The sequence below is a fragment of the Zootermopsis nevadensis genome, unplaced genomic scaffold (genome assembly GCF_977971745.1).
Source record: "Zootermopsis nevadensis isolate Lab colony 2312 unplaced genomic scaffold, Znev_1.0 Znev_ptg000015l, whole genome shotgun sequence".
Lineage (NCBI taxonomy): Eukaryota > Metazoa > Arthropoda > Insecta > Blattodea > Termopsidae > Zootermopsis > Zootermopsis nevadensis.
Genome location: NW_028259147.1, coordinates 4628644 through 4648651, shown reverse-complemented (window position 1 = coordinate 4648651; position 20008 = coordinate 4628644). Strand labels below are relative to the sequence as shown.

The 20008-nt window shown below is 35.7% G+C and overlaps 1 protein-coding gene across 12 annotated transcripts in view; it reads left to right on the top strand.

Annotated features, from left to right (window-relative positions):
- The window catches only part of LOC110838777 (peroxisomal acyl-coenzyme A oxidase 3), a 117013-nt gene that overhangs the window by 84409 nt on the left and 12596 nt on the right, over positions 1 to 20008 (top strand). For 4 of the 12 annotated variants that reach the window (XM_087349103.1, XM_087349101.1, XM_087349102.1 and 1 more), the window contains exons 1-2: positions 17736 to 18100; positions 19694 to 19824. In XM_087349103.1, coding sequence (XP_087205229.1) covers positions 19696 to 19824 — 129 coding nt within the window. In that variant the 5' untranslated portion in view covers positions 17736 to 18100; positions 19694 to 19695. Of the gene's footprint in view, positions 1 to 15713; positions 15813 to 16121; positions 16141 to 16587; positions 16694 to 17735; positions 18101 to 18651; positions 18807 to 19693; positions 19825 to 20008 lie in introns of those variants that run through there. The other 8 variants (XM_087349092.1, XM_087349096.1, XM_087349095.1 and 5 more) reach the window with 8 other exon arrangements.

The window sequence follows — 20008 nt, the reverse complement described above, 5'->3', positions numbered from 1 at the left end:
GAAAATGAAACAGAATTCTGTTGTAAGTATAACCAAGCAACATTTTCACTTCTGTTCATCATCGTCATCACTATTACATTGTCGTTATTGCTATTAGAATTGACATCATAAACCCCGCCATATGCAACCAGAATTAAGTTGTTAAAAAGTTTTGTTCCACTCCTGGGATTTCGTTTTCTTCTGTACAATGAATAAATTCGATACCCAATGTGTTTTACATGTCCAGTTACAAGACATAATTATAAACATATAAGGGGGGCAAAGTCCACCCCGGGCTGTAGCATCGAGGAAGAAGAATAATTATAGACATATATTCGGAATGGCTATGTTATTTAAAACTGAAGGTGGAAATGGAAGTTTTCTGACCACAAATTCAGTCACATCAGATGTTCCGTTTATTAATGTAACTCCTATGAATATTTTCTGTTCGTGAATGTGTCCACGGCAAATTATTTTATTCTACGAATATGTAAGCGAAAATTTCTATACCCATGCATGAGGCTTAGACAAAATTTATGTTTTCAAGTCGTACCACAGGAAATTTTTTCCATCCATAGTATTTTTCTTTTTTGTCCATAAACATGGGCACGGCTAATCGTCTTTACTTGATATAACTTCTTTAACAGTTTAAAGATCAGTGGTAACTTTGTATACCACCAACTTTAACAATCACTAACTCTGGATTTTGTATTTATGTGTTTTACATGATGCTTTCTGTAGACAGAAATCATTACCTTAAAGAGCGTTAATCAGTTGATCTTTGTAATGGTGAAGTTATGTTTTATTTGCGGTACGGAAGGAATTATTAAATATGACTTAGGCGAAAGTCGGCCTATAAGGGTTAAATAAATACTAAATTAATGTCCTAATAGAGTACAGAATTGATAGAATAAAACTGAGCTGATTTCAACGGAAACTGAGTAAATGATTTTTGTTTTATATTTTTTTAATTGTGATATTGTGTTCAAACAGTTGAAGCATTTGTTTTTGTGTATAATGACCTGTTGTAGTAAGACTGTGTATTTTTGCTGTTATGTAAAGTTTTCCGATTTAATGGAAATGGAATTGATTTCAAAAGTGAGGAAAAATATAATTTTAAAAAGTTGTCAGTGGAACTACGGTTCCGGAGAATTTGGCGTAAATACGTCTATACGGAAAGGAAGTTTATATATTGGCTTTATTCTAAATATTTCCTTTATACATGCTTTACAATTGAGTAAATTTTGATTAAGACATTGCTTATTTAACCTGAATTAGTTACTCTTAAGATGGGTCTGTGATAGCTGAAATATGTTATAAAATTTGTACATTTTAGAGTATCAACATTTCGTGCAAACACCATATCTATACAAGATTTTGATCTAGTAGTACAGCATTCAGGATTTGACATCAACATTAAGCCAAACGTTTCCTCCATAAATGTGACAAAGCTTTGATTTTCCTCCTTCTTTAAATCAACGTTAAAATCTCCTCTCAATATTATCGGCATTGTATTAGGATCTTCAGTGACCATAACTGAAAATCTTTGTATAATTTCTCAAATGACTCAAAATAAATCTCTTACAATCATCAATTGGTGTATGGTTACAAATATACAGGGTTACAATTAAACCTTTTTCACCATTGACCATACACTCTGCCGCACAGATATCACCTCTCTTTTCAGCTGCAGCTATTCTGTAATCTTCTCCATCCTCCTTAGGTAGCTTCATCAACAGATGTGGGGTAGCCATGGTAGTTGCTCCATGACGATTTCTATATTCCCTTATACGTTCAGCATTAGTTTTTGGTATTTTTTTGGAAACTTTAGGTTCATTATTTAATACATCTATTTTTTTTCAGTTTTCTGTACTGTCTCATATATTCTGCTTTATGGAGTCTTTTAGCATCAATGTCATCCATCTTGTACATAGTATGACCCAACAAACTAACGCAACAACAGATTACTTAATAATTCTTATATAAGATAAGTACCTGTGATATTCTAAAACGTTTTTAACAGCACAAAGTTATCTATTCCACGACGCACTTCTTCTACAAGCGAATCACAGCTCAGCTCTTGTCGCAATAACGAAAGTAATGTAACACAATGCCAAGTAAACAGACGACGTTCCCTAGGTAACCATTGTTATCGGATCTTTTTCGTTACACTTTTTCGTTTCCCTTTTTCGCCGAATGATCCTTCCTTATAGACGTATTTACGTCAAAATATGTTGATAACAGCAGAGACTTATTTTAACGCCTCGTGATATAAAAGCTCTTCTAGAAATATTCTAATTGCGGTGTTATTTTGGTGGTCTTTGTGCGACCACTAATATGTCTGTATGTTTCCGCCAAATGTAGCTGTGATAATCAGTGTTATTTATCACCGAAACGTGATTATCCTGATAACAATGCTGTAAACCTTTCGGGATAACAAGTTTTAGCAAGATAGTATAATTGCATCAACGTGTCTACATTATCATCTTTGGCCGATGTAGAACATCAAAAGCATTTCACTTCAAAACATTACATTCGCTCCGATATATGGAAATAATCTGGATATGAACATCACCAGAAAACATCACCAAAAAGCTACACAACAGAAATTGTAACTGAGTTTTAAGTTTATTGATATAATTTTACACCTGAAGATGGTTCGATGAAACCGAAACATGTTGTAAAAATGTTCCAAATGTAAATCGATTATTCGATGTGGAACATAAAATGATATTTTAATTATCTTATTTGTAAATTTTAAATATAATTGTGATTATACGGACAAAACCGAATAATTAATTTAAGTTTTAGCAACTAGGCCTCGTGTCCTAACCTTAAAGTGTGTCATGATGGAACGCACTAATGGATGCCATCCACTGTCTTGCAAAAAAGAAAGGAAAAATGCATCATAATTTATTATAGCAACGTAAATTTGAATAAACTTAATATTGCAAAGTCCGATAAGACTTGTCATTAATTTCCCTCAAAAGCCTTCAAAAGAGATGGGCTCTTTCTCTTTAAAACTCTGCTACAAAGAAAGGAAAGATTCTAAAGAAAAGAATATCTTTCACTCAATTTCCTCTTTCTTCTCCTCATTTTTCACGACGCCATATTGAGTTGGTCTCTCAACCAACCAAAAAAGAAGGAGGGGAAATGTTGGCGTTTGACGATTCTTTCCCCCCCTTTCCGTCCACCCTCCCCTAACCTTCCTTCACTTCAAATCAAAATCTTTTTATTGATTCTGCACTCACCCTTTTTTAAAAAGGGTGATGCAGAGTGAGATGGAGACAATAAGAAAGCAAGTAGAAAGGGAATAGTTTATGTCGATACCTACTAGATGGCAGCATCATTCAAAGACAGTTTACAATTACGTCAATGGTGTCGCATAAAAGAATAATTGCTGTGTTTAAGGACCACATTATCGAGACGTATAGGGGGAATGGAGGCAGAGCTCCATCTGGGCTTAGATGTGAATGACGAGCATCACGCTTCGACCGCTTTACACTCGTTGTCTTCAACGGTTCAAGCCCTGGGATCGTGTGTTTGACTCCTTGTACCTTATTTTTGTATTGTGGTTTTCCGTACTGCAGGTAGAGGGATTTAGATTGGCCGATCTCCCATTCAAGGAATCCCAACGAAGGTCTAAACAATTCATTGTTTCAGACTAATTTTGGTTCAGAACACGTAAAGAGCGACAGAAGAAGCTGTCCTATAAAGTTTTTTCCTGTTGAAAAGTAAGTTTCTTGTTGTTGTAGCAGTTCATAATGATATCTCTATTTTAATTGATGAAAAAGTAATTTACGATGAACGGTTTTGTGAAAATTAATAAAGTTAAATTTTAACTTAGTCTAAAGAAGGGTTATTGATACAGGTCTTCATATTTTTTCCAATTCAGACAAAAATTAAATTCGTATGAAAATGTTTGTGTAGACCATTCAATGCCAAATCTAATTGATATCTTCCAAGTACCTTCTGAGATGTCACGTGGATCGAGAGACATTATATGTCATTTTTTTTCCTTTCATTAAAGGGAGACATAAACAGGTATTTCTGCCCTACTTTGAAATAAGTGATTGCTTGTTTAATTAATTAACGGCATAGTGTAAGAGACCTAAGCTTTTATAGTAAATGAGATGAGACGATGATCATTAATGGTGAGTAGATAAGGATTTTAATTATTCAGCCGTGGTAATTTCGAAAGTTATTATCTTTGCACTTGATTAAGGTGCTTTAAAAGAAACATGTACTTAGAATATCAGGTAATGGTGCCGAAATTTGAACCGGCTAACTCCCGAAAACAAATGCAGACCGTCATAGCTACCCCACTCTGTTAGTTTCGGATAGGTTCAGCGTTCACAATGCACAAAACCTCCCCCACAGAAATTAGGCTTCACAGCTGATCTAGGAGGGGCTTAGGGTAGATGGGGCAAACCGATTCATCAGCGATGGCGCTTGTAGTTACAACAGTTTAATGGAGCTGAGCTGAAGCGGTGAATCAGCAGAGCTTGAGGCACATCAACACAGAGGTCCGGTAATCGATTCCCCGTGTGGCAGTGTCTTGCAGCATTAGCAACTGCTCGAAATGCATTTGTTTGCTGTTACACGAAGAGTTTGAAATGTTGAGACTCTTTCCCATTTAACTATTTTATGGAAGGATAATGCGTGCAGGTTGTAGGACAGAATGTGATTAGAGTGACTGGTTGTGAGGTTGGGAGACCTCTAATGGCGGCCTTGATGTTTATTTATTTACTAACGCAGATTGGCTCTTCAATGTCGTCTGGTATGAAATTTTCTTTTGTTGATTTGTACAATAAAACAATACAATACAACGCAGTGTAATAGTAATATGATTTACAACATTATTTTTGTAAATTGCGTAGATAGCAGCCTACTGAATTTATCAGTTTTATTATTATTATTAAATGTAAAACATCTCCGCGACTACTGAATCCAGACTCCCGCCGAAGGCAGATTCCACCAGACCCAAACTTAGCCTCGTTTCCATTTTATGCTACCAGAGTTTCCACGGTCAGAAGTTAATTTCGAATTTTCAGCAACGAGTACAGCCAAACGTGACAAATATTGTCTATTATATTAGGAGGAGATTTGGTGTTTGTATGTTTGTTTAATGACGATGCCAGTAACTCAAACTGTGGACCGTTAAATTAATAAAATGTGTAGTGAATTGAACAGGATATTGAAGGAAACGGTCGTTGTTTAATTTAAGGAACTATCTCGGCATTTGAATGGAGGGACTGAGGAAAAACATGAAAAGTCAGGGCCAACGTATCCGTTCTCTGGGCATACATTTAAACCAGGGTCTTCTCGAATACCAAACCAATTTGCGCTAGCAAGATATGACCTTCGTAATAACTTATTATCCAGTTATGTTTCCGCACGTTTCTTAAATAAACTGTTTAACGAATCTTTAATTTTATTGTTATAAGAATTTGTTTCATTTTTACAGAGATCAATAAAACGTGTTAACGGTCTGACGGAACACAGAACCTGGTAGATTAACCTGATTATTCTCTTGTGTTATAATGGTAACACCACGGAGCGGTGGCAAGCCATAAAAGCTCTCTGGAGCGTACATTGTACTTTGTCGGGGGATGACGAGTTTAAGCGACATGACGAGTGTAAATACGTCTGTGTATGTCAAGACCCTATCCAGGGGCACTTGAGAATGGTACTGTACTTATGTCTACAGGCCTTTCTGTCGTCTAGCAGTGACCTAGAGATAGGGCAATATTAAGATCAACTAGTTCTACCAAATAACAATAAAATATATCTTAAAGAAACAGAATTGTGAACTGTGTTTATGCGATTCAGGATTGGGACGATTGGTGGACTCGTGAACACGGTAATGTATCTATGCTTTCCATAAAATGTGGGTAATTTCATGTCTAACTGAAGGTACTATCAGCTTTTCAATAAGACTCTCTCGTCCATCATTTCGATACTTGATATTTTTTGATCAGACCTTTGTAAAACAGCTCATGTCCATTAACAAGATGCATCCAGCTTTACGTCAATGTAGGAATTTAAAATTAAAACTACTAACGAACCCTTATTAATATATCAAATGTAATTTAAAATGCCCTTTACTTAGTAATTTTGTTTTATAATTAGGCCGTTAGCCCTCCGACTGAAGATTCACGCTGCTCCAGTAAATCAAGTTCCTTTGTATTTGATGTTTCAATCATTTATAGAAATGCTAAAGAAGGAGAAAATGAGAAATGTTTATCATTCAAGAATCTGAAAAAAAAGCTCATTTATTTTTTATTTAATATTACAGAAACAGAAATAATGGCGAAGAAATGTAATTACGTATCGAATAAATAGGGCATCCTGATTAAATCGACAGACGTTCTTCAGTATTTTAATCGATATCATGAAACTTTTCATGGCTGTTCAGTCTCGTCTTTCTTCTTGGGACAACAACGATTTATGAGCAGTAAGATACTTTTTGAATACTCATTTTATTTTACCCACTTATTTCCGACATATTGGAACGGATTTTTGTCTCCGATTGACTTCATCCAGCCTGATGTATCCATATATTAAAATATATTTTTAATATGCATTGTATTATAGGCTTAGTGTCCGTGATAGTGCAATATTGCTGAAATTAAAGTTGTCGAAAGAAAACATAAGTCCACATTTGCGAATATTGTTTTAATTTAAAGTGTTTTCAATCCTAGCTCTCTCTTCAAGCAAAGATAGAAAAATGTAATTGTTGCAACTGGCATGTTCTAGTCATTATTACCAATTTGTGGCAGTATTTCGTTAATTGTCGGAGAGTTGTGGTAGTCGCAGTCCTTAAACATTCAAACAAATGATGATCTTAGGGATAATGAATGATTGAGTATTGAACATTACCAAACGCAATGAACCCGTTGTGGAAATCATCTCTGTATCGCTCGTGGAACAAAATGTTTATAAATTTATCAAATCTAGTATTATTTTAGAAATGTGGGGATATGCACAGACTTGTATTTATCTCCCGAAGTTGCAGTGATTAGATTTTCAGCTGCAGACGGACGACATTGCGACGTGGTAAAAGTATGTAGACTAATACTTTTGTCATTTGCTAAGAAACTACCAACGATTTTAACAAGTTAGGAAATGTATGCACAGTGTAACAATTCTGGCATCTGAAGTTTCATATCGACAATTTCGTATAACAGACGGAGCCGATGAGTAAAATCAGACTTTATTAAAAGGTTTATTGGATATTAAAAATGTTTTAATGTATTTCTACAACTTCCGTTTAAACAATTTTTTCACTGTGAAAAATTCGGATTATCCTCAAAATTTGTAAACATACAATCATTTTATATGTCAGCATTTTGTATACATCTTTTTGGGACAATCTGTATTCAGCGAATTGTGCTGAAGACACGCGCGTAGAAGCATATAGGTCTTAGTGTAGATCGTCCATTATGCACAAGCACACCTCAGTGCAATTTACAATTTTTGTGTTCAATGTCCGGCTATAATTTGAGTCCCAAATATCCTGGAGTTTAAGCGAGCTCTTCGATAAATAAAATTTACCTTCGTTTCTTTCCCCATCACCCCTTCACTCTTGAGGGTTATGCCCTTGAGTTCTTCACCAGCACCAAATATTTAATAACAGAAATTAAAACCTATGACATGAATCACTCATGCATTCAACAGATATCATATATTTTTCTCTTTTCGCCCTCCGGCGCTCAAAGTTGTAAACCTAGAATTTTTATTGTTACTTTTTACGATCGGTCGTTCTCTTCTCCTGCTGCTGCTTCTCTATTGTTGCGTCCCTTTTTCGCTTTTCTCACCGTATTTTTGCATAATTGTTCTGCCATGCGCAAATTGCCCCCAGTTCTCGTTCCACGACTTTTTTTTACCCCCTTTCCACCTTTATATTTATTCATTTTTCGTATCGTGATGCTGTTGGTGTTACGTTCAAATTACTCCATAAGAAGCGGTCATTTCATATCATCATCAGAGTAAAATGGCGCGGAAAGATTGCACTATGAACCCCTTTGCCCGCCCGGAGACAGAGGAAATGTGACGCTGGTGGCTTTTATCTGCCGTTGTTAACTTTCTTACTATTCACAGAAAACGACGTTTCCTTCTTCCCCCCCCCCCCCCCCCAGTTTTCGAAAAAGTGTCAGTTTTACGTAGCAGTTGGAAGTAACAGAGCAAAATTCTAGGTTACAGACAAACAAAATGTAACTTTTAACACATCAGTTACCACAATTTTTTCTGGGTGTAAACATAACAACACAAAATAGAACACAAGAAACGTAGTCCTGAAATAAACACAAAGAAACAGCTATAACTGTTCACGTTGATATTGTTTTTGTGGGTCGTAATGCCATGTGGACTGATGATTATGATGATTTTGGAAGAACAAACTATCTTCATCCTCAGGTCTGAAAATGGACACAGTGTTTCTCCGAAACATTGGTTATGTGCCTTCAAGTCCACACGGCGTTAAAATCGATATCTTAATTGCAGTTAGAACCTCGTCTCGCATCGAAATACATTTTGATTTTAGAAAATAAATTCGTTGAAATTTCAGGAATGTTTATGTACAGACTGAGGAAACGATATTAATAATTCTAATTGATACGAGTTACGAAGTTGAGAAAAGATTAAACACGTTAAATCATTCAGTTCAAATACATTTGTCTATAAACCTAAGGAATGACATTTACAAAACTGTAATTTTAAATCTGTTGTATACGTCTCTTACTTGGAAGGAATAACTGAGATTAAGGAACGTTGTTATGAGAAGTATATTTCGATAATTGGAAATAATCAGAAACTCTTTTCATTTATTATTCGCACACACTTAATCTGTATCTAATACAAGTTTAAATAGCAAAGGGCTATTTTGTTCTCGGAAGCTGAGAACGAATATAGTGAGGAAGTAATATTAAGAAAGAAAGGGGGAAGAGAGAATCAAAGCATCTGTGGATAGTGAGAGACGCTGTGTTTGTTTCACGATTGGTTCTTATATATTTCGTCTGGTCCTGGAAGCAGCTGTGAGGGACGTGAAAACGTAGAAAATTCCTTTATTTTTGATTTGACGTGGACAAATGAGGTGGGTTATGTAACAGCAGGTAAAATTTGTTTTTCTTCGTCGTACTAACATTGTTTACGTATTTGTTTCATTATAGTAATTGGCTATGTAATCAACAACTCTAACCGATTTACAAGATCATCAGTTTGATATTTAAGTTAAGCTGGTTGTTCTTAAAGTAATTCGTTTTTATTTGTTTATATTATCTTGAATTTTAATATTTAATTTATAAGAGAAGCAACATTTAGTACCAATGTAAAATTTCGGAACCACTTCAGAATTTACTCCACAAGCGAGGAAAATGTAAACATCTCAGTCAATGTATGGTCGGTCGTGTGATTTGGGGATTACTTAATTAAAAATTGTCTGCTAGTGAGAAATAATATATGCAGTAGATTCCGGCTAATTGGGTCACATCGGGACTAGAACACTTTGGACCAATTATGCGAACTTCCACGTAAAGAGTTAAAAAGGTTTGTTTTTTAAGATTTATCCCAAATAAACGGCTGCCCCAATTAACCGATTGCCTAATTAATCGAAATCTACTGTAGCATACACATACACACACAATACCTAACAGCAACGACAAATGTGTTATGGTGAGTGGTATTATACCTTTTTTCAAGGTACTTTTTAATGTAAAGAAAAAATGCCCTCGGTGTGAACAGGTTTTCTGTTATTCAGTCTGACCACGTTGGAAATCAACAGAACTGGCCACATTAAGTTCATCGTTAATCAGCTCCAGCCAACTAAGTGCTTCGGCCTAAAAACAACTGGCTGAATTTGTCTAATGACGCATTTTATCCGATCGGTTCTGCCGTGTTCCTGTGAATTCAACGCCGCTGAACCCTCGAAACTAAGCCATAATATTTTTATTTCGTTTTTTAATGTGTTAACCTTTCTAGCGCTCTGAAAATTAACTTCGTTTCAGTTGATAATGAACAATAAATATGGAAATATAACATTAACAGTATTGTTCTAGTTCTCGGAATTTGATAAATATGAAACTAGGATTTAATTAATTCTGCCAGGAATTATTTGCTTTCAGTACTGTTTCTATATTGTTTATAAATAATTATATGATTGTTATGGATTATATAGCATAATTTTTGGTGACCCATATTCGTATGTGTAATTTCACATATTTTTATCAGCAAAATAGTTTTGGATCATGCAACCTTCAACTGATATTCAGTCATTTCTGTTCGGACCTTACTGTAAACTATGCCATTACGATAAGATTGTGAATACCTGCAAAGGCGATGTTCTTTCCATATTTTTGGCAGCTCTGCTAAGCACGGTATGACAACTCTTGGGAATAGATCGAAATTTAATTTTAAACGTTATAAATAATATTCAATTATTTTTTAATACAAATAGTTGGTACACATTTGCACGCTGCGCGTAAACAAAAGTGCACGAGAAACAAGCTAAATTAATTTGTGACTGTTTCCACTACCCCCGGCTTTTTAATATAAAATGAAAAGAAACCCTTTAAAAGCAAGCGGACCGCGGAGTTGGGGGAGGCCATAAGCGTAAATCGAGGTTAAAAAGGAACTCAAGTTTTCTTCTTTTGAAGAAAATTATCGAAGAGAACTGCAAAATGCTTTTTCTGGTTCTTCTATTTTCCCCATTCCACATACTTTAAAAAGGAAAGGAAAAAAGCAGAAATAAAATTTTCTGCCTCCTGCCAAGAGCAGTGAGACCTGGAGAGGAGGAAAGGGGTTGTCTTTTCAAATTTAAAATAGAGCAAGTTGTGGAAAAGTACTGGCTGGGAGGGGGAGAATATGAAGTCTTACCGGGTTCATATGCTTGAAAACGTCTTCTACCACTGATACCAAATATTTAATACCTGTGTTAAGGAATAATAGTTGTATTAGTTTATAATTGATTAAACTCTTACTTGTTCTTCATTGTGTGGGCCTATGTTCATATCTCGTCAACAGAATACAGGATAAAATCATAACACAAGAATATGGTAGCTAATAAATCACTTTACACATGTGGCAGAATTCAGGCACGCCTACTTTCTTACGTTAATATATCACGATTAAATTAATGGCAGATTAAATTCCTGAAACATATTTTACTACTAATTTCAAAATATTTTGCGTCTCCTACCGATTTTGAAATATGTAATTTCTTGGTCGAGTGGTGTCCCGGGTTTAAATTTCCCTCCATTATTGTCCTAATGGTGGGGACAGCAAGCACCCCTGAAACGTCGGTAAACTGCTACCAAACTACACGGCACTGCAATCCAGAAGTCAGCCATTTTCCGTTGATTCGGTTCGGAATAATGCGTGCGGACGGGCAAACCAGACTTCCCCAATTTTGTGTTTCAACGCATAAATGTTTGGCTGTCAGTTGCACAAACATATCGGCTTGTTTGATGAATTTAAAGATCGGTACAGTCACAATAAGCTGTGTGTCTGGCAGATTCAAACTCTTTCAGACTCTGAACCCACAATTGCGTGTGTTGGAATAGTATTTAAGTTGTCGCCACTTCATAGTACCCGAGTGTTTGAAATTAGTACAGCAGAAACAAGTTCTAAAAAAATTTATTTTAATGGCTAAATGTATAACTTGATATGTAAAATTCATGCGATAATATGTTGCAAGCATACCTACTGGTATTACGAGTTGTATTAAATTTTATAGCGTGTCATACTAGCATCAAGTGTGGTTAAAACATACATTCAATTTGTAGGAAGTAAAAATATTATATAAGAACTTATTTTTGATTACGTTGGTCTATTTTAGTAGTCAACAGTAGTAATTATTTTTATCGTATGCTGTCAGGAAGGCAGCTAAAAGTAATCTGTATACGACAAGCTGTATTCTTTATGCTTGATGATAGTTTATCATTTGTGTGTTGGATGGATGTGCCGAAACCATTTTAGTTTAGTTTTCTGGTCAAAAATGTTATATCCTGTCGTTCATCTCATAACTTTAAACTCTGCTTGTCTTATTATCATTTAATTGTCATAAAGTTTTGCATACTTTTAATTTTTAACTTCTTTGAAATAAGTTAGATCTTGGCGTCTTACTTACTCTTCGCCAGAAGTACCTCCTTCTACTAGTAAATTTTATACTAATTCCATTGTCAAAAAAAAAAATAGCTAAATTTTACCGGTTAGTTATTAGGACATTTTGGATTTTGTTAAACGCCAAATAAATCGAGGCAAAATATTTGGTTTAAAAAAGAGGCAATTAGTATGTAACAAGGCAGGTCTTGAGAGTCCTGATACGTAACAAAATTGTGATTTTGTGTGTATGTGTGGAATAACTTAAGAAGACATTACTCCTCTTTTAGGACTTGAAGATTCCAGAACAGTGCAGATGGTTACAAAAACAGTATTCTGATGCAGTCTTGCCATATCAGCAAACATTGTAGACTACCGATGTATGTCTGTCTGTCAATGAGTACAGCCCAGCTATAGCAAATTAATGGACTTCTGTTTGCTCTGTGATTCTTCATCTCGTCGAGACGAATGTTTGCGATCGGAGATAGGTAAAGGAGCCTCCCGTTTTTATCAGTCTGCAGCGGAATCTCTAAGGGGTGATATTTTTTAAAGCTGATGGCAATGTAAAATAAAAGAGAAATGAGTAGGGTAGAAAGAAGTACAGTGGGGGGAGAAGATGAGGGGGAAGAATACAGCTGAGGGGGAAGTGAAGGGAAGGGGGTGAGGGCGCTAGAAAAGAGAGGTCGATTCTTGAGAGTTTTAATTGCATCTGCCAGTGCTACGTGATTTTCTTTTCGCTCATGCGCAGAAATTAAAAAAAGAGAATGAATAAAAAGAAGAGAAAAATTAAGAGAAGGGGAGATCTATCTGGCGAAACCTTTTCTTGATGGCACTACCCCCCGCGCGTCTCTGCCCACCCTCTAAGTCTAACTTACAATAATCCCCCTGCAGAGGATGGTGATGAAGGGCCATTAATAAATAGCTGTCAGGGTCCGAACGTGTGCCCACACGTACTGAGTTTTAGTGGCCCTACTTGTGAAATCTTGGTCCAAGGAAGGGATAATCTGGTTGATATTCATCTAGAACTTTCATTCAGCCAACCAGAAGTGACGTTAGAGTGGCTGTCACTCTTTCTTCGTACTCGAGAAGCCCCGACCTCAAGTCCCACACTGAAGAGAGGAAAATCTGACTGAGGTTATTTGTGTTTTTCCTCAGTGTCTCCAGGTAGCTTCCTAGACAGCGTCCTTCCAAATCCTTTTCAAGTTATCTGTCATGATCACATGACTATTAAACATTACGTAACTTAGTTCAAAACTGCCTTTAAACAGACCAAGAATCATTCTACCCGGCCGTGTTAGCAGTAAAAGATTTTATTGTATTCCGCTAGTAAAATATTTTTGGAGTAGACAAAATTGAGATTTATTTCATTAAAAAAGAGAAAACTGGACTGATTAACGTAATGTATTCGGGAGCTGATATTTTGTCAGAATCGAGAGCTGAAGTTTAAGAGGTGGATATTGTTAAAATATATCGACTATGTATTAAGATTAAACTGCATTTTGTGGAGGTTTAAAATGTAGTATCTGAGAACAGTACTAACAAATATAAAACGAGATTCTTGGAGAAATCAGAAGAATGTTAAAGCCTGGAAGTGCTTGTTATCAGTCAACTTGAAACCTCTACTTTTTAAACTGATAATACCAGGAAAAAGTGTACAAAATAATTACTATCAGTTGTTTCGTATGGGTGTGACACGTGATATGTTGCTCTAAAGGGAGGGGGGGGGAAATGTTAAGTGTTAAGAATAGAGCACACATTCATATCTAAGAAGGATAACGTAAGTGAGTAATTTACAGAATGAAAGAGAAGATCTGTGAATTACGCAAACCAGGACAGCGAAATTAAGGACACGGTGGGACGGACACGTGCGTGACAAAGAGTGCAGAATACTCGTATGATAACCTTCCTAAAAGAGCCCACTTGGAAAGCCGAGAAAGAGATGGCATGTTAAAACTAGAGTGGAAGTGGCTCAGGGCCATTTTCAGCGATATTAGACTTTGGTATTAGAGACGTTGAAACTTCAGGTTTTGCTACCAGAGTTTTAGTCTGTACCTTATAAGATGGCTGTTTTCTGCGATTGCAAGGACCTCTGAAACGTTGGTAAACTTCTACAAGACAACATCGTGCTACAACCCAGAAGACAGCCATCTTCAGACTCACTGGCATGGAAACCTCGAATCCTACTCAGTTTGTAACTTAGTTTCATAAAATATGTGTTTCTGTTCGAAATTTAAGGATAGGCGTATGATAGAACTCTTGTCAGAATAAGAGAGAAAGTGATCCTTGTTTCTAAACGCCAAAAACAATGAGAGCTTGCTAGAGTTTGGAAGTTAATAGCCAGCTTTGCATTCCGGCCGCCTTTAATTCAAAGAACTCCTTGTAGTTTTGGAGGGCTTTAGTGTTCCTCTATTGCATATTCCTTAAGCAGCATTAACCAATTAATCTCTCTAATTGAGACGTTTTGTGGTTTCTCAGGGGTAGAAAAAGCTGATTTTTTAAAATATAATTAATACATGTGCTCTCCGTTGTATTGCTTGTTGTGTTTTCAACACAAATGGCCTTTACAGTATTTGCCTGCTTTTCGAAGGCACTTCTGAAAATTAATTGTAAGTTTCTGTTCAACATGCTTTGCATTTTATCATTAACCATAATCTTACCTTCAGAACATATCTCCAAAATTCATTGAGAAGTAGTTGTTAAATGAATAAAATACAGCCCTATAATTGAAGAGTACACCTGTATGTATATTTATTGAACCACGAAGGTTAGGAAAATGTGTGTATTACAATTTCACGCTTTTAATCTCTAATGTCTCCTCTCCTTATAAAATATTGAAATCTGCTTTATTCTCTGTAGGGGACTTTGCCTACATTAAAATCTCTACCTCGGCCCCTTGATACATTACCTTATTCATTTGTCATAGTCTCGATTTTCTGCCCCGTGTGTTGTCCTGCGTATCTTATTGGATATTTTTAATGAATTTTCAAGTATAGAACTCTTGATTAATCAATTATTTTGTGTAGATAGAGAAGTAAAGTTCTTTGTATAATATTATGACGTAACATAACAACACAAAATCAATTAAATGTAATTAGTGATGTATTTATGAATGGAAATAACACGCGAATAGCTTTGCTTGGCGCTGCACCAATTATTAATAATGAGTTCAAATATGGCGACTATTGCATTGTCCTTTCTATCTGATTTAATTATTTACTTATTTTAAATTGTGGAATTAATTTCTTTGTTCAAGTACCTTTGTTCTGGTAGTTTCTTTCATTCGTCCATTTTCTTGTTTACTGGAGCAGTAACTGATGAATTATTTTATACGATGTTGTAATTACGTATTAAATTCGTTGGTGAATAGTTTAACAGCATTTTATGAACTTTATATGTTAATTAGCGCAGAATCATGACCATATTCAGAGAAATCTGTAATAACCTGGTCGGACCTGTCGACCTTCCGACTCAGATAAAATCTACGATATTGGTCGCCAAGGTCATACTCTAGCACGCCCAAATGGTGTGTGTGGTTTTTATCTTGATACACGATCAGGAAAAACCGGATTTTGCACCAAATTTCATAACTTTGTTACATTACTAAGCAGCATACTTAATAGTCATCTGCAAGAGGAAATCAGTAACAATAATTTGTCGGATCAATTCACGAATACTTCTGAGACGCTCTACACAGACCTGTGTCCAGAATATTCATTGGCACGCATTCCTACAGGAAGGTAACATATTACTTTTTTTAAATCTGAAGGTTTGTGGTTATGGTGCATTATTAAAATAATAAACCTCTTGAACATTATCCATCTTCTTGCTACAATTAAAACACGACATTTAGAATAGCGGAGAAATTGAAGCTACTCTATGAACTGGGATCATACACAATAGATTTTACCTGAGACTGGAGAGATTCTAGTCTCTGAAATGTCCTGTTTTAATGATGTTAATGCGATGGATAATGTCCAGTAATTTTTTTGTCGGCGTGCACAAAAGGAAGGGAAGAGTGTTTTAAGTTTTATTGCGACCCGGAATTCGACAGCGTTAAGGACCGAGGTAAGTTGTTGGGCCTGTTCAGAATAAGCACACGTTGGACAGTAACCTCTGATATGGATTAATTTAAACGTATAAAATTTACTTCCCGTAGAGTAAGAATTATTTGAATTTAATTTATTATCGGCAATTGTTATCTGGTTACTTAGAGCATGTCACTGTTTAAATATAAATTCAGAGAAAATTGCCAATTTTCTGGCCTTCCAATGAAACTAAATTATGCTATAATAGTCAATTGATTAATATAATTGTAGCTGTCAGAGGAGCAGCTCAGTGTTTAACTTACTTTCATTGTTTAAATGAACATCTGAGTTTAGGTTTTAAGTATTAACAAATAGATACTCCCGTGTGTAACGTACTCCCTTTCGGAGGTCAGTAGTTTGTACGAAGCCCTAAAGGTGGCACCAGCAATCAGTAACGTGAATATCAGTTGCCACACCGAAGTAGCAATTGTAGTAACCTCTACGAGTCTACAAACGTTTGCCCGATCGTTTCAGTTAGTTTCTAAATTCGAAACGCCATAATAGTGTTATCCTAATGTTATCTTTTCTTTTATGTAAGTACATTGTTGTCGTTATATGAAGTGTTTTGGCAGTTGTGTATTGGCATTGTGGCGATATCTTACTTATACTTATTTATTGAATGTCGTTCACAGAAGACTAAAAAGTACGCCGATACAAATTCAAAAATTTTAAAGTCAACTTTGTTTGGGAGGCTGGATTTATCTCCGTATTCAATCAAGAATGTACCTTCTCTTGAGAGCACGTCAGATAAAGCTAGACATACAAATGTTCTATGTAGAACATATGTACTAATCTGCTCCCAGAAATTAAATGTAATTTAGTCATTCTCATGTACTTAAGAATTCAGGTGCCACACTACTGAAGCATGTATTTATCAGTATATAACATCAAACTCAAGCAAGTTAATTCGAAGGTTATAATTTCGCCAGCGAATAATCTATGTGTGTATGTGTGTGTATTTGTGTGTATTATGGTGTCTGTGGGGGATCCGTGTGCGTGCATGCATCCAGTAGTGGTCTGTATGGTTGGGGTAGGGGATTAGGATTGATATGGCAGATATAAATTGTACTTTAAACGCCAGTATTGCCAGTTTTATATGGATCCAGCCCACACCTCGCCGTTGAGGGTAATTACCAACTTATGCCAAGAGTACTGAAGTTTATCGAACAGCAGATCTATGAAAAAGTGTTGACTGTATAGAGCAATTTTCGTACTAAAATTATTTATTTTCGTGTCTTTTCACAATGACAATTTATGAATCATGTTAATAATAATAACCGATAAGACAGCTACGAATCTTATAACTACATAAGAGTATAATTATTTCGCACAATTTCTGAAATTTTTATACAAATGGGGAACTTTTTTATAACTAGTGATTGGTTTAACAGCATTGTATCAACTTCAGCAGTTATGTTTGCTGAAAATATTAGGATGATCAGAGATGTTCAGAGATTATGAAAGGAAGGGGGAGGAAACCGTCGTAACCTCACCCGACTGAGTATAAAACTACGATACTGGCCGCTAGGGCTACACACTAGCGCTCCCAGTGGGCGTATGTTTTTTGGTTAGTAATGTCTGTGGAATGTATCGATGTGTATATCGAAAGTAGGAGGCGTGCTATAAAAAGCAAATACACGTGCTCGATAAAAACGACATTTACGTCATTTATCACAATCTCATTACGTCAATACCGGGAAATTGTTCTGTAGTCAAGTTGGAAGAGGAAATCAGTAACGTTAATTCTTCGGATTGGTTATTGGAATTGTCATATTTCTGAGAAGTGAGGACTGCATTAGGCCTGTGTTCATCGTATTCATTGACATATTTCTAGAGGAAGGCAACAGGTTACTTTTTTGTTTTGCAGCCCGCGCGAAAGGAACGGGAAAGTGCTGTCAAGTTTTGACGCGGCGCAATATTCAACAACGGTGAAAACCTAGGTGAGCTATTGGCGACTTGTTCAGGTACCATTTTCATAATTAATTTCCCCGTGTTCCTCATCATAGTGTACGGCGGTAACCTGTGATATAGATTAATTTTTAAGTATGATATTTTTCTCGTATGTGTACAGAAAAAGAAAGGAACAAATTAATACAAAAAGCTGGAATATTTGTCCTTGCATGTAATAAAACACAACTTTATTATGTGGAATAATAAATATTAAATCATGAATACTGTTCTGGCTCTGACAACTGATCCTAACTTTGATATTCAAAGTTATTTGGTAAAACATGTGGCGTATACAACATTGCTAACTCCAGTTTGGCCGTGTTCTAAAGTACTATAAAAAACCCAGTTTTTTTATCTGCCATATTCATGCACACTTTTGCAGGCATCATACTACTCTTTTTGCATGTTTGCACTTGTTTTGTTTGTTTTTAATCTGTAGGCTTTGCAGCTGACAAATACTGTTTGATTCCCGTCTCTTCTCACACAGACATAACAAATTTATATTGTAGTTTCCTAGTGGGTTTACAGTATAGTTCCATTAAAGCACTGCCTTTTACGCAATGTTCACCATCGTCTATTGAAGTTACTTTACTTAATACAGAGCACAGTCAGTGTTTAAAGGGAAATATATTGTTAATTCAATATTTTTACCATTTAAGAACTTGTACTGTTATACAGGAATCCTTGTGTGGGATAGTAAGTATCAGTTAATCTCTTTTCACTGTGGTATTAAGAGAAATGAAGATGTAATTACACTAGCAACATAACAGAGTGAAGGTTTACAACATCTGCCTATGACCACATTCAGATCTTAAATCAGAAATGTCCATTGTGTTCAAAACTAGCATTTTTTCATGCAGTTTATGTCATAATCAGTAATTTCCTCTCACAATGCAGTAAGTAGAGAGCAATTTAGACATTGTGTATGAAATAAATATGAATATTTTAAGGTGGCTGTAATTTTTGGGGGAGGGGGGGGGGTATTAATTTGAATCTATCAAGTACAATGCAGAAGTGTGACTTGCTCTTTGGGAACAATCAGATAATGAATTGTTGGAGGAAACTCTGAATGTATTAGAGAGGAGAAAAAACTTATTTATAATGTGCAAAAATACATTTCAGTACTTGAAAATACCACTTCAATATATAAGGAAGTAACTGAATATTTAGTAGGATTTGAGCTTTTTACGGTGGTGGATTGTTGCACCAAGTTTACTACCATTTTAGAGGTCCTTGCTGCCACATTGATGAGTTATCACCCTGATGATGGAGACAGCAAGGGTTTCTGAAACATCAGTAAACTTCTACAAGACTACATGGCACAACAGCCCAGAAGATGACCATCTTCAACTAAATATTTATTTGCTAAATGGATGAATAGACAACTACAGGGAAAAATTATTAACCCAGAATGGACAGTAACTTATTCTCAGAAGTTGTTATAGCAGGAACAGGCATGAGGCTAATTTGTGGAGAGCAGGCAAAGCTATGTTTGGAATGGAAGGTATTTGTGTTTTAAAATAAAAAAAAACTCATATGACACCCACATTTTACTCCAGTTATGTCATATTCCATTGTTACAGCAATGGAGCAGGAGACAGACTTCATTCCAAATTTACCGGAAGGGCCCCTGAACATTTATAGAAAGCAAGCTACCTTTGAATGGAAGAAATTGAAGTTAGTTTTTGATAAACCAGAAGTTCTGAAGCTTAAGGTAGGTGCAATATAATATATACATATTTTGTAACTACCTGGTATCATCTTGTTCAAATATTCCTTGAACAGAACCTGTTACAGTTGTTTAGTTATTAATAAATTCACTATAGTTATAAAATGTGAATGTTCACCATCATCATTACTCATTTCCAGCACTGAACCCTTTTGTTAGCTACTGCAGT